Source organism: Nilaparvata lugens, chromosome 4 (assembly GCF_014356525.2).
Source record: "Nilaparvata lugens isolate BPH chromosome 4, ASM1435652v1, whole genome shotgun sequence".
Classification (NCBI taxonomy): Eukaryota; Metazoa; Arthropoda; class Insecta; order Hemiptera; family Delphacidae; genus Nilaparvata; species Nilaparvata lugens.
The window spans coordinates 52,115,953-52,130,217 of record NC_052507.1 but is presented as its reverse complement, the minus strand read 5'-3'; the positions used below and the strand labels follow the sequence as shown (position 1 = coordinate 52,130,217).

The window sequence follows — 14,265 nt, the reverse complement described above, 5'->3', positions numbered from 1 at the left end:
GTCAAAGTAAAGTAGTATTTTCAATTTGAGTAGGATTCCTAATCACATCCACCGTCAAATTATTACCTTTGTGAATGAGATATCAAGCCGTTCTCGGACATTTAGCCCACTCTGTATATTGAACAGTATATTAACTGCGCGTAAAGCCACCGCCAGTCATGTTATCGGCAGTATGATTTCGGCGGAAACAAGCAGTACTGTTTGTGTTAGCAGGAGTTAAGATCACAATTATAATCTAAGGATTAGATAAAATTAGATTCAATTATAATCTTATTGATCTCAATTATAATCACAATTAGATCTAAGGAGTTAAGATCACAATTACTTCACCACTGTTTTTGATTTAATCTAATTTGTTACTATGCACCACTATAAATAATCTGTTTCAGGTTGCAACTGTTCTGTTCGTTTGTAAAGAGCCTGCTACTGCCGCACCCCAGCCGCGAGGTGTTTGCCGCTTTGGATCACGTGACTCGCGTCATGGTTGAGCGGCCGCAACCCTTCAATGTTCCCAATGAGCGACGCAAAAAACCGCCTGAGCTTGAGAGAGCGTTGTTGAAAGATGCGGTCTCCTGGCTGTTGGGCAAATGTAATACAAGCGACGAAAGATGTCGTCACAAGTGTATGGATTTGGTCGGCAAGCTCGCTAGTAAAGTGCAAGGTTAGCAAGCTACATAATATTAATTATAAGATTTAAGCCATACGACTAATTCAATCGATACAGTATTCCTATTAAAGGTATACTTTTATCAAATGAAATCAGTTTTATTTTGTCAAAACAATGATAGAATCTGATTGCATACTATAAATCCAGAAAAAATACAAATTCACATGAACTATTAAGAAAACTGGATTAGATAAAATTTTCACATACCCTGGCAAAACAAAATTACTACTTGCCGAATTTACCTAATTCGTGTGCAAGTAGGAGCAGTTAAAAATAAAATTTTTGGTATGCTTCATTCACCATTCACACAGTTTCGATCCAATGAATGATCACCATTTACAGTATTGTTAGATCCATGTAAATTGAAAATATTCCATCATTATCAAAGTGTTCTTCTATTTTAATCAACATTGCATGTATCATAAGCATAGAAGTCACAAATAAAATGCAAAACATCCAGTATCAACAAATGTTTAATGTTTTTTTTTTGCTTCTTCATTTTCTCCACCTTATATTCTCTGAACCAAGTGTTATAGAAGTAGTGATAGATGTCAGAAATGTATGGATTAAGTGATCAATCTGGTTGTGAAATTGCAAGGTGAGATGGAATACAGTACAATGCAAATATACATTTAGGTACAATACAAGATTGGGTACATCGTGGTACAATACAATAATGATAGGTTATAGTATTATTTTCCTCTAAGTCTATATTTTTCTTTTTACTTTTCCAAGAATCATCATTGATCAATTTTCCCAAGTAAAGTGTGATCAACAGTAGTAAATGTTCACAACACAAATTCACAATAGTTCTTTGTTCAACTAAACCTCGGTTTTTACCACAAAACAAGTTAAAAACAATAAATGTTGTAGTAAAAACGACAAAAACAATATGAAGGTGACGTGGATCATGAGATGAGTATGATTTAATGAGAACCAGAATGATAGGAGTGGTTCGAGTTTGGTGGCAACTGGCAACGAATGCCACCAGTATAGTATGATGAGTATTCTTGTCTGTCAATGTTTGGCTTAGGTTACTGTTCTATCACAATGTGCACTATTTTCTTGATGACTAAATTTGGATGTATGTATATTTTTGTAATAGATATTCTTCATTGATTCATTTATTATTATGATCATTACTTGTATTTAATTAAAGGTATCAATAGTGTCATCGACCTCATTGAAGTTGGAAACATTGATATACTGAAAATGTGCGAGGTAGAAACGCAGACGTCAGAAATCAGTACCATGAGTGACTTGCTGCAGTGGATCGATCGCCTCAGTGCATCGGTTCATATGTTCAAATGGTTGAAGGAAAGCAAATTCGATGTAGTATCTGCTATCCTCAGTCAAAATAGTAGGTAAGGTCATTGAGTATTTCTCATTATTGTTTCTGTTATATCTGTTTATTGTTTATTGTATTGTTTATTGTGTATTGTTTCTGTTTCTTATTATATCTGTATCTTTTTCATTGTATTTCTATTTTTTGCTAACAAGTGGTTAAGCGGTAGAGTGGACATTACTGTCCAAACTTCGCCATGTCATCAAATAAAAAGTCATTCCATTCTATTCCAACTTCCTCGATATTAGAAAAAATGGCTATAGAGCTCTGGCCAGCCTAGTGTATAATACAATAGGATTGATAAAAATTTAGCCAAGTTTCTTTCAATTATCTGGAAATGCCTAAATATCCAGTTAACAGTATATTTGTGGTTGACTTGGCTAAGATAGAAGTCAGGTAAGATGATTGAATATTTTTTTGAATTTCCTCGATATTCGGAAAAATGGCAAAAGAGCTCTGGCCAGCGTAGTGTGTAATCCAACAGGATTGCCAAATTCAGTCAAGTTTCTTTCAAAGATCTTACAATACCTAAATAATAATTTTCGGTTAAAAGTATTTTCATGGTTGCCTTGGCAAATATAGTCCTTTTCACTTGAAAAAAAGATCATTACACTTGTATAATAGCTCAATCCATTTGTAAGCTCAATTTACTTGTAGAATAGGTCAATCCATTTACAAACTCACTCCACTTGTAAAATAGCTCACTTCATTCACATGTAAATATGATCTTTTTAGCGCAACAGGATTTCGGAATGACCATTTTCATAATTCTGTCGACTTTTTCTCAACAGGTTTTTAGAGCATGTGAACTTCTACATAAGCAAAATCAGTTCGTGCTCGGCGGGCAGCATAGATTGGTTGTGTGAGGAAAGCTGCCCGTTCTGCCCGCCTCTGTCCTCCATTGACGCCTATGACAGAGCCAGGTGTCGTCTCACTCTCAACCTGCTGTCGTTTCTAGCTAGTCTGCAGCAACATATCACTACTTTGTCCGATTTCTTCCAAAGTGATTTTTGGCATTGGCTTTCCAGGTGAATTATTAAATAACTTATGGATCAAAACAACATTTTCAATTAAGAGTGCGCAGTAGCTGTCGGCCATATTAAATATGATATCCTATTAAATCAATGTAAATACAGTCGGATCATGCATTCTTTTTGCAACAAATCACTCGTCCACAGTCTAGATAGGTTCTTCTTGAAAAAATATTGGATAATTTATGTAAGGAAAATTTATTCGAGAGACGTGGTTTTAAAGTTTTGTTGTTGCACAGGTCAGTGGCCATTATGCATTGGAACAGCGTGTTGCTTGCGCTCGCAGTTGAGGCCTTCTTTTCGTATGGCTGTTCAGTTGTTGCAGCACCCTGCGCCTTTCGGAGTCGCTTTAATTTAGCCCCGTTGGCCCATGTTCCAGGCCGGAAATTAATTTTTCGTGGGTTACTACGTTTAAAAAAATAGGTAGTAAAGAAAACGAATATCTAAAGGTGCGTACAGATATACGCGCCGCGAACATGAGCAATTCACTTTTAATCAGCTGACTATATCTGTATTTTTACAGAAACGGTAAGATACAGATATAAAAAGCTTGGCATCAGCTGATTAAAAGTGAATTGCTCATGTTCGCGGCGCGTAAATCTGTACGCACCTTCAAGTTCCACGGCCCTTTAAATCACGCGAAAACATCGAAATAGTGAGTGCCTGTTGCACAAAAGCCGGTTAAATTTTAACCTTGATTAATTCCACGAGAGCCATTCAGAGAAGCCGTGTCATCAAAAAGTCCTTCTCTGATTGGTTCTTGTGAAATTAATCACGGTTAAAATTTCACCGGCTTTTGTGCAACCGGGCCTAAGTGTTTCAATTTTGCAATCTCCAAGGCGTTCAGCACGCAAACATGCGTCAGCCCTTGGACTTTCTTATCGTTCTATGAGGAAGATACTTGACGAAGACCTTCATTTCCATCCATACAAGATGGATATAATTTGCAAAATGGCTGTTTCGAATGAATACTTCTCAATTAGAGGGGTTATCCTAATTTGAGGCGATTTGCAATGGCCGGCTCTACTGATTTGCCCCCGTGTAATTTTTTCTGTGGTTTTTTTTGGAATCCCATGTCCATATGAACCGTCCGAACACCCTCCAAGTTTTGAAGAACAACATACAGGTGGAAATTGCCAGAATTACGCCTGCAATGCTTGAAAGGGTGATATCAAATACTATTAATAGGTACTCTAATGGCCGCTTTTCGAGAAAAATAATAATTAAATTATTTAGGAATGCTTTATTTTTCAAGGAAAATTTTTTCCAATTATTGTTTCCAAGTTTAAATTAAATTTCAAAAACTAATTCAAAATAATTTTGAATTATTTAGGAATGCTTTTCGTCAAGGAAAAATGTTTCCAATTATAGAAATGAGGAAATAAAGATTATCATAAAAACTATGACTACGCCCCGTTTAAGAAAGCCAATTTTCTGACTCCAGCTGTTTAAAGTCTAGAACTTAGCTGAATCCCGAGCTCGGAAACCGGTCCTAAGTGTATCCAGAGTGGGGAACGTCACCTCCATTACATACTCTTCTAAACTACATGAAACAAAACTTTAAATACGTACTTACATTTTAAAATAGAATAAAACTTTTCTGACGTACAGTGCGTTTTATAAAGTTTAGAAAATAGTACTTTACGTAACAAGTCCGGTAACGATAATTTACCGCATAAGTATGATTGTGTCCCGAAACGTAGTTGAGGGCAGAATTATCATACGAATGCCGTAAATACGTTATCGTACAAGTTACGTACAATATTTTTTGTCATACTTATCTGAGAAAGAATAATATTGCTGAGAAACAGAAACCATTACCTGCTGATGCTCGAGCTACTGCATTCTATAAACATGACCTAGCCCGTAGCGCCTAGTTCATAACAGACAGACCCTTCGAGCTCAAATAAAATAATAAAGGCCTAAATTATAAGATTTCAGATGAGTTCTTATAACTTGAAACTCCTTAAATGAGTTCTTTAATTATTTGAGCTAGTATATTAATTACTCAGATGTTATTAGGACTCAGTAGAGTTCTAACATACTCGAGTAGAGAACATAGTAGAGAACATATGATCTCTTTACAGTATAGTATGCTGTAATGAAAATCACATGTGTTCTTGTTCTGCAAACAGCTGTTTACCGGCTTGATTTAATGCATGGAAAACAGCTGCAATTGAGTAAGTATAACAAAAAAGGAAGTTATGATTCCGCACACTGTATTAACAAGTTGAGTTACCTAAAATAATATAAAATGAGATAAGTAATGAATTGAATTGAATGGCTGCCTTTATTTTAAGCCTAGGAGGGCGAAGTTAGAGCGCAGCCGGCCCTCTCTTACACTTGACCCTTTAAGTAACATACATTAAGAAGGACTACAAGTCAATTATCGAATCAAATTTAACTAAAATATCCTATTCGAAAAGTCTTTGCCATGTTATCATTTATTGAATGAAAAAAGGATATACTAAATCAAGATTTGAGCATATCCAATTACCTGTCTTTTATATCTTATAAACTACATAATTGTAGATTTCTAACTAGCTATCGAGTTTTGATGCTTATTTTCCATTACTACTAGTATTAACACTATTGATACATTTTCCATTAGTCCATGAAAATATTCATTATATTCTTATTCTATCTCATTATTCATTGTTGACTAGTATAATTCACTGTTTTCACAATAGTTTTATTATTGACAGATGCCTGGTTAGTCCGGCGTTGATTGGCTTCACGACCGTATCGCAAACTCAACTCAGCACTCTGAGAAGCAGCCTGTCACTACTGCTGACAGAATTGCAACAGAATCTCGGCAGTGAAACCTTGAAACACAACTTTGTGCGTCTAGTTATCAAAAATTTGCAAGAAAACGAAGGCAGTCGATTGGCGACGGGTCTCACCGACCTCATAAAAAGCAACTCAATTTCCGTCAAACTCAATTGCCTCAATTCACTCATTATTCTCAAGCAAATCAATTTACTCGATGCAGACGATCAGGTGAGATTCTATCTTACTACACAGTTAGTCCTTTTGAGAATCCTGTCTTGTACCTAACTCCTTCGATAAAATTCATGATTTTGATAAATTGGACACTTTATTCAGAGATGTTGTGGAATTCTTCCATGATGAAATAAAAATTTCCTACTGAAAATTTAATATTTTTACAAGAGCCAGGATTTAGATATTCAAGGCGTCATCTTAAGTTGAAGGTTTCAACTGCAGATGATGCATTGAGCATCGAAGTTTTATATAAACAACATTGTCAGTAGAAAATACAACATGTTGTGCTTTTATTTAATTATAATCACAAGACTGAGAGAAATGCCTTCGAATGAAGTTTCGAAATTAAGTAGGAGTAAAATGTGTTTTTTCTTCTTTTTAAGATGTTAGTTCTATTCAAATTCCTGTTCTCATTTGGGCCTGTAGACTATAATTTTAGTACAGAGAATTGTTACATATTCAGATAGGCTAAGCTGTTGATTTGGTGAATCATCAATTACGGTGTCAATGAACAATTTCAATTCTTAACTGCCCATCATTGAAAAAACCGATTGATTGACTGTTTTTGAATTCCAATTGCTGGACAGTTTTCTCGAAAAATATTTTATTGATAAACGATTAATATTGAGGTAAGAGATGTCATGTACTTTGAAATGTGTTTTATGATAGAAACCTATAATTTAAATCGCTTTGTTTACTTGCAGAGCCTAATAAGAGACGAAACTTTATGGAGCTGTGACAAACTAATAGAAGCGGTGGCCAATTGTCTAGTAGAAGAGGACAAAGCAGTGAAACGAGACAAGTCGCAAACATTGTATCTCGAACTACTTTTGGATTTCGCGTTTTTGTTACAATACGAAAACACTTCTAAACTAATCGAATGCATGTGTAATGATGATTTACTCAAATATGAAGATGAAGACAAAAATGTTACGAAGGGACAGCACTTGACAAATACCTTCAATGAGAAGATTTTCGCTCATCTTTGCAAGTTTCCTACTGAAAGTGTGGAGCAGCTATTGCAACGGTTTCCTGGAAACTTTGTGCTCATTTCAAAGTATCTGTGCACGTTATTGGATAGGTCCAGGAATTGCGAGGATAGGTATGTGGATTTTACTGTTATTTTCAATTTAATTTTAAATGGGTTATGTATTTGATTTTTTATCAAGGGCCCACACACGATTACCTATTCTATGATTACCTACTTCATTTAGACTATGATATACATGTATTGTGCATGCGTAGGTGTTGGTTAAAAACACCGGTTATGTTTTTATTACAATTTCTACAATGTATAATTTTTGGTAGTTTTCATTAGTCTGTTCAGAATATTCAGTGCAAATCATACTAAAATTGATCATTTCATTTATTATATTTTTTTTATCGCATTGATAAACCATTTTATAACTTGAAATTTTCTTATTAAAAAAATTTGATTTGAAAAATTCTACTCACAGTTACTTAGCCCTTGTCTCGATGATGGTTTTTATTCTCAAAAGTAGTTTTCTTAGGTTTGATATCCAAAGAAATATGATAATTTCATTTAAAATATAGCTATACCGTCAGTAATTGAAATAAATTAATAATCAGATTTTACATATAGAAATTATGCATTATTTATCATTATTACTCTGTTTGCAATTTGATAATAATCTTTTAAACTGAATATCATTACTTGGTTTTGTTACAGAACCAAATTACATATAGCTGCATTGATAGAAAACACTTTTCCAAGAGAGCCTCATGATGAAATGGATTCTGCTATCAAACTCATCTACTCAATTCGTAACTTTCTACCTGGTCACAATATAAGAAGGTCGGGCTTGAATAATATTTTCAACTTTGTTTCGAATGGACTGAAGTATGGCCACAGCAGTCAACGTCCGCGCATCCTGAAAACTCTTCTTCAGGTCGGCATCGATAGCACACATGGTTCAACAAGCAACGAAAAAGATTCAGTTCTTAGGTAAGTCAATTTTAATTCTTCCACATTGAGAAAAATTGTAGGAATTGTCTGTCATTGAAAATGAAGTATCGACTAGATATAGTACTATTTTTCAGTTAAAAATGAAGAAAAATGTACCACTTCATATAATAAACCTACTATCCACATAATATTGACATTTTGACGTACTACCATCCAGTAGCGGCTCGTGATCTTCTAGCTTGGGGGTTCAACCTCATGATCTATTGGAGAGAAAGGTCAAGAGGATATAGAGTATTGAGCATAATCAAGTGTAAAGGTGATCAATAATAATTTTAAGGAATAACACCCCAAAGATTGAGCATATTTTCTACAAATATAAATTTTTTGTCCTGTTCATATTTTTCTTGTTTGATTTTTACTTCGGGAGTTGGTCACCATTATGTTTTATTTTACACCTACCCTGAATATCAATATTGTTTGTATTTAACAATACTGAACCTTATTCATATTTCTTCATCAAAATGCTGTTACGGTAACACAATAAATTATATTCTCACTCTCACTAAAAGAAATTGACACACTAGAAATACTCACGAATACACGAAACACACTAGAAATTACTATATTCTTCTACACGCAAAACAAATTTATATAACGAGAAATGCAGTGAGATCTATCACAACTGTAAACAGTGTATACCCGAAACCATACCGTATAACCTCAAAACTGTCACGCTTAGGCTACTTCTTGTTTACCGAATGCTTCACTTGCCTCGGCTAGGTTCGGCTACTCTCGGATGAACTCGTGCAAAATTGGTTCAGACAGGATTGTGAACCAAATCCGTGCTAGCAAACCGATTCCCCTCCTCCGTTCCACTACCTCACCCAGCCCTGTTTTTGGTTCACATCGGGGAATGAACACTGCTTTCTACCTCCACCCGTCTCGTCAACCATTCGGTGCTGTTTCAAGCAAGCCACTCCGGGATCTCAGGCACCGGCAGCAAAACATCAACGTTAAGTTTACGTAGATGAAAAATGTGATGTAATTTAATGAGAATAAAATAAAAATATAATTATTTGAGTTGCAAATTCATCATTGTCTAGGAAGTTGATTCAATTCTGGGGTTCAATGAACCATTGAACACATAGGACGAGCCGCCACTGCTACCATCCACCCTATGTTGATTGATATTTTTCAATAGTGTAAGAAATACATTTCGAAACAGATACCAATGAATGTTTCAGACTGCAGTTCACAAAATTATCTGTTGAAATAAAAAACATTCCATTTTGAAATTACCTTTGATTTAACGTCCTTATTTCCAGAAAAAAATCATGACTTGACTTAGCAGTGCTGACACATATTTTTTGACAGATTAGTTAGTAGTTGGTTGATTCAACAACGAATACTCTATATCAAATAAATAAATTTCTATTTTGATTAAGCAACATTGGCAATAGACAAAGTCAAAACTAATACTAGACATTATACTGAGTGCGGCAGGAAGGATGGATGTTTTTAGAACAGATAGTATTCTGATCTGGGTAGTCGGATTGGGCCAGCTGAAGTGAACATGTGTTCGGTAGATCATACCATTTTTTCTAGTCATTGTTTAGTCGGCTTCATGGATTCGTGGAATGTGCAACATCGTGTGTTTACTTACGACAGTTTTGTGCGTAATAAATGAGAGTATCATTGCAGTTCAGCGCGAGTTTCGTCGTCATTTCAATCTTGCGAGAAATGACAATGTTCCCACTCGTAACACCATTTTACTTTGAGTAAAATCATTTCGTTCAGTAGGAACAGTAATGAATAAACGACCACCAGGGGCTCATCGCAATGTACGCACTCCACGAAATGTGAAAGAGTTCGGCAAGCCATACTCCGTAGTCCCAATCGATCTGCTAGGAGACATTCTTTTGAACTGAGCATCAGTGATCGGTCAGTAAGGCGTATTTTACATAAAGATCTAGGATTTTATCCCTACAAAATGGCCATGGCTCAACAATTGAATCCTGGCGATTATGTAAAGCGGCTGAATTTTGCTCGAAAATGGAGGCCATACTTGACCAAAATGAAAACATCATTTTGTTTACGACAGATGAAGCAAGTTTTCATTTGAATGTGATATGGCGGAAGGTGTGGCTCGTTCATCAATTGGGCTAGTCAGTCGGGTCGAGCGAGGGGTTTGTTACCACTGTCTGAAAAAATGGCTTTTGGTGGCCCTGAAAGGGCCAAGTTTGTTGCTGGTGGCCCTGAAAAGGGACCAAGATTGTTGCTGGTGGCCCTAAAAGGGACCAAGGCAGGCTAGATGTTTAGTAGTCGTCGACTGGCGCGATACCACGCCGCGCGAGGGTCCCGGGCAGGTCCGTCTGGTGCGAGAGCAGGCCGGCAGGGGCTCAAGTCAATGGTTCGCAGTCTCCACTCTGGTTTACCCGGGCTACGGAGAGGGCTGACCGGGTGATCTACTAGCCAGAGGTCGTGCCGAATCTCCGCCGGGAGGACCTCCTCGACCACTTCCTCGTTTAGAAGGGGCCTTCGGTCAAACCCCGGGCAGGCAGGGTCGTAGGCTTCCGCTGCACACACTCCGATGTCGGTTCGGCACCCAACCCGCGCATCCAGAACCGCGCGCCAGTTGTTAGGCTGGGGCGCTAAGTCTTGGGGCGCAGCTGAGGCGGCGGTGTACAGCCTCAGCCTCTCCTCCACCTGGCGAAGCCGACGTAGGGCCCTCCTCTTCTGGATTCGGCGGCGGCTCGGTTCCTCCTAGGCATCGGCTGGGTAGTAGACAAGGAAGACACCTCAGGTTGCGGTTAGTCTCGCCGTGGTTCCCTCATTGGCCTGCTCGCTGCTCTGCTCCTGGTCTCGGTAGTGGTCTCGGCTGGTAGTGGTCTCTGGTAGTGGTCTCGGCTGGTGGTCTCTTCTGGCTCTTCAGTGGAAGGCTGCTAGTGAGCAAGTGCTATCAAGGGTAGCTGAGTAGCCCCCTTTTATTCACAGTCCCCGAGTTCACCTGCGCTGCTATTGGCCGGCGGTGCTCGGCCAATAGAAACGCAGGAACGGGTGGCGGCGACTGAGGCGCACCCTGGTGGCGGATGGGTCAACCACTCATTTGGTTGATGCGTGGCGTGGGGAGCAGAGCAGAGCGGCAGGCTGAAAGGTAGCGAACGCGAGGGAGGTATCAATTCGTACCGCTAATCAGCAGAACTATCGTTATTGGTCAGATGAAAATCCAAAATTAATGCATGAGAGACCATTACACAGTCCCAAGGTGACAGTTGGTGTGCTGTGAGCAGTACAGTTGTTATTGGTCCATACTTTTTTGAAGACGACAACGGGACCACTGTAACTGTAACCTCAAAACGTTATAGACAGATGTTCACTGAATTCTTCCTACCTGAATTAAGAAGGAAACGTATTCCTATCCGGCAAGTATGGTTTCAGCAGGAAGGGGTGACAGCTCACACTGCAAGAAATTCAATGGAAGCAATTCGGGCTGTTTTTCGTGGTCACATCATTTCTCGGTTTGGTGGCATTAATTGGCCTCCTCGTTCTCCAGACCTGTCCATGTGCGACTACTCCTTGTGGGGTTTCCAGAAGTCTCGTGTTTACCAGCATAAACCACGTACACTTCAAGAACTGAAGGAAGCAATTCGTGAGGAAGTCGAACAAATTGGCAGGGCAATGTTAGAAAGAGTACAAACCAACTTCCAAGAGCAGCTTGTAAAGTGCATCGCTGAAAACAGCCGTCACCTGTCAGATATTGTTTTCAAACATAAATTTTCTACAATTGTAAGATAATGTGAATATTGTTCTGTAATAGTATATTTCGCACCTAGGGCCGAAAATGAGACTTTTCCGGCTCGAAATCGGTTTTCAAGTCAGAGGCCGTATGCCGAGCTGAATCTGCTATAACAATAGAAGGGAAATATAAATTAGTGGAATAATACATCGAATTGAAGAGAAAACAAAGCTCTACAAATCCACGGTGAGCATATTGATTTCTACGATGCATTGTTGGAGAGTTGTAGGCCCTGAAAAATAGGATAAAAAGCTATTATTTCAACAATTTCATACTTTTAAGAGCGTATATCTCGGAAACTGTTGGAGATATCACAAATCACCACAGAACAAAAACAATAATGTAGAGAATTTATCAATTTTCATTTATGAATAGTTAGTCATGTCGGTTGTACGCATTTTTCTCAAGATATGATGAGCATGTAAGCAAAACATTGAAAAATGCTACTTTCAAACCACCCTCATCCCTTTAGCACAAGGGGTAGGGATGGGGACTTTTGATATGTTCACCCCCCTAACTGGTCCCAACAAAGGTGCGAAGTCAAAAATTTTGTTCAAAACATTCTCTCCAAATTCCTTTGTCAATTGGTATATTTTTGCATAACTGAAGATCTCACACTCAACACTGAAGCTGCTGCAACAGTCGTGGGGATGTGCGTAAACTTGTGAAATAAAACATCAAATTGAAGAGAATTTGATGCTCTATAAGCTCATGATCAGCATGGATTTTTCCCATTGATATTCAAAAAATTATAAGAGCAAAAATTGAAGGAAAATGTGTTTTTTTTCAAAAATGTCATATCTTTTAGATCTCGAAAAAAGAAAGAGATGTAGACAAAGTTGTGAGATCAATATTGTAGGATATTCTGTAAGCTTTGATTTCTTATAGAATAGTCATGTCTGTAAAATGCATAATTTTCGAGTTATATGCGAGAAACCAAAAATGGTACCTTTGAACCACCCCCACCCCCTTAGCACAGAGGGTAAGGGTGGGGACTTTTGATATGTGTACCTCCTTACTACCCTAAACAGAACTGAGAGGTCAAAAATTGTCTCCCAAACTTTTCCGTCTATAACACTTCGTTGACTGGGCTATATTATCTTATTTGTATTTCATTCATCCAAATAAAATGATAGTATCTTATTGCAAAATACTTTATTCAATTCTAGAAGTATAAACTGATTCCGTTTCATAAACTATTTTGTAAATACGTTCACATCAAATCAGAATCAGCTGACTTCAAGGTTATTTTACAGCCCTAGGGCCGTAAAAATTTTACCGGCCTGGTCAGAAAACAATCATTTTCGGCCTTCATATGACGCATGAAAACCAGCTCATTACATCCATGTGGGGCGAACATAAATGTTTTTTATGCACAGGTAATGACATATTACTTTTTTGAAAACCGTTCATCCTTTCTGCCGCACTCTGTACAAGTCAGAAAGATATAAGTCAATGTAATTCAAAGTATATACGATATACATATATAAACACAAACATAACTACATCTAAAGTAAACCCTGAAGAATTCAAATATTCATCACTATACAAACACAGTAGGTACTAAACAAAGCGCAGTCAAAGTGGTTAAAACAAGAAGGAAAAGCTTTAAGCAATCAACGAATCAAATATCAATAATCATATCAGAATCCAAGAACTCTTGTATAGAATACATTGGTGTTTTCACTAACCAGTTGAAAATTTTCATTTTAAATCTATCTGTAGACTCATTTATTAAGCTTAGAGGTAACTTATTGTACAGTTTCAGTGCTATAATATTGTAGCTATTCATTGACTTTGATAGCCTTTGGAATTGTATATTCAGTCTATTCTTATTTCTTGCTGCATGAGAATGTATGGTATGTTTTGGAATTTTGTCTACCTTTGTTTTTACATGTATTAGAACAGTGTATATATAAATATTTATGATTGTTAAGATCCTCAACTTAATAAACAGGTCTACAATGTTCAGTACTATTACGAGCATCTGCTAATATCCTGATGGCTTTTTACTGAAGTAAAAGCACACTGCTAACATGGCTACAGTTACCCCAAAACAACACGCCATATAAAAGAATACTTTGAAAAAATGCAAAATAAGCTGACCTTACATTAGGTACATAATTTTTTAATTGCTTCAACAAATAAATAACCCTAGACAATTTACTATTTACATACTCAATATGCAGCTTCCATATTAATTTTTCGTCAATATATATACCTAGAAACTTAACATTATTTACACAATTATCTGTTGGAATATCTCTTAAGCTAAAAATCATTTGTTGAGTCTTATTATTATTCAATAGGAAATCATTTGCCCTGAACCATATGCTTGCTTGGTTTAAAGTATGATCCATCGTACAAGCGAGTTTTTGAAAATTTGAGCCGGAATTAAAAAAAGTTTTATCATCTGCGTAAAGCATTAATTGAGATGTCACTGATAATGGAAATCATTTATCATCAGGGTGAACAGTACAGGTCGAAGGACAGAGC

At 37.1% G+C, this 14,265-nt stretch overlaps 1 protein-coding gene across 1 annotated transcript in view; it reads left to right on the top strand.

Moving 5' to 3' along the window:
• Positions 1–14,265, top strand: part of LOC111058704 (DNA-dependent protein kinase catalytic subunit) — a 123,544-nt gene that overhangs the window by 47,399 nt on the left and 61,880 nt on the right. Inside the window, exons 17-22 of the mRNA XM_039427020.1 lie at positions 390–661; positions 1,827–2,031; positions 2,804–3,040; positions 5,749–6,043; positions 6,751–7,148; positions 7,737–8,012. Of these exons, the coding sequence (XP_039282954.1) occupies positions 390–661; positions 1,827–2,031; positions 2,804–3,040; positions 5,749–6,043; positions 6,751–7,148; positions 7,737–8,012 (1,683 nt within the window). The remainder of the gene's footprint in view (positions 1–389; positions 662–1,826; positions 2,032–2,803; positions 3,041–5,748; positions 6,044–6,750; positions 7,149–7,736; positions 8,013–14,265) is intronic.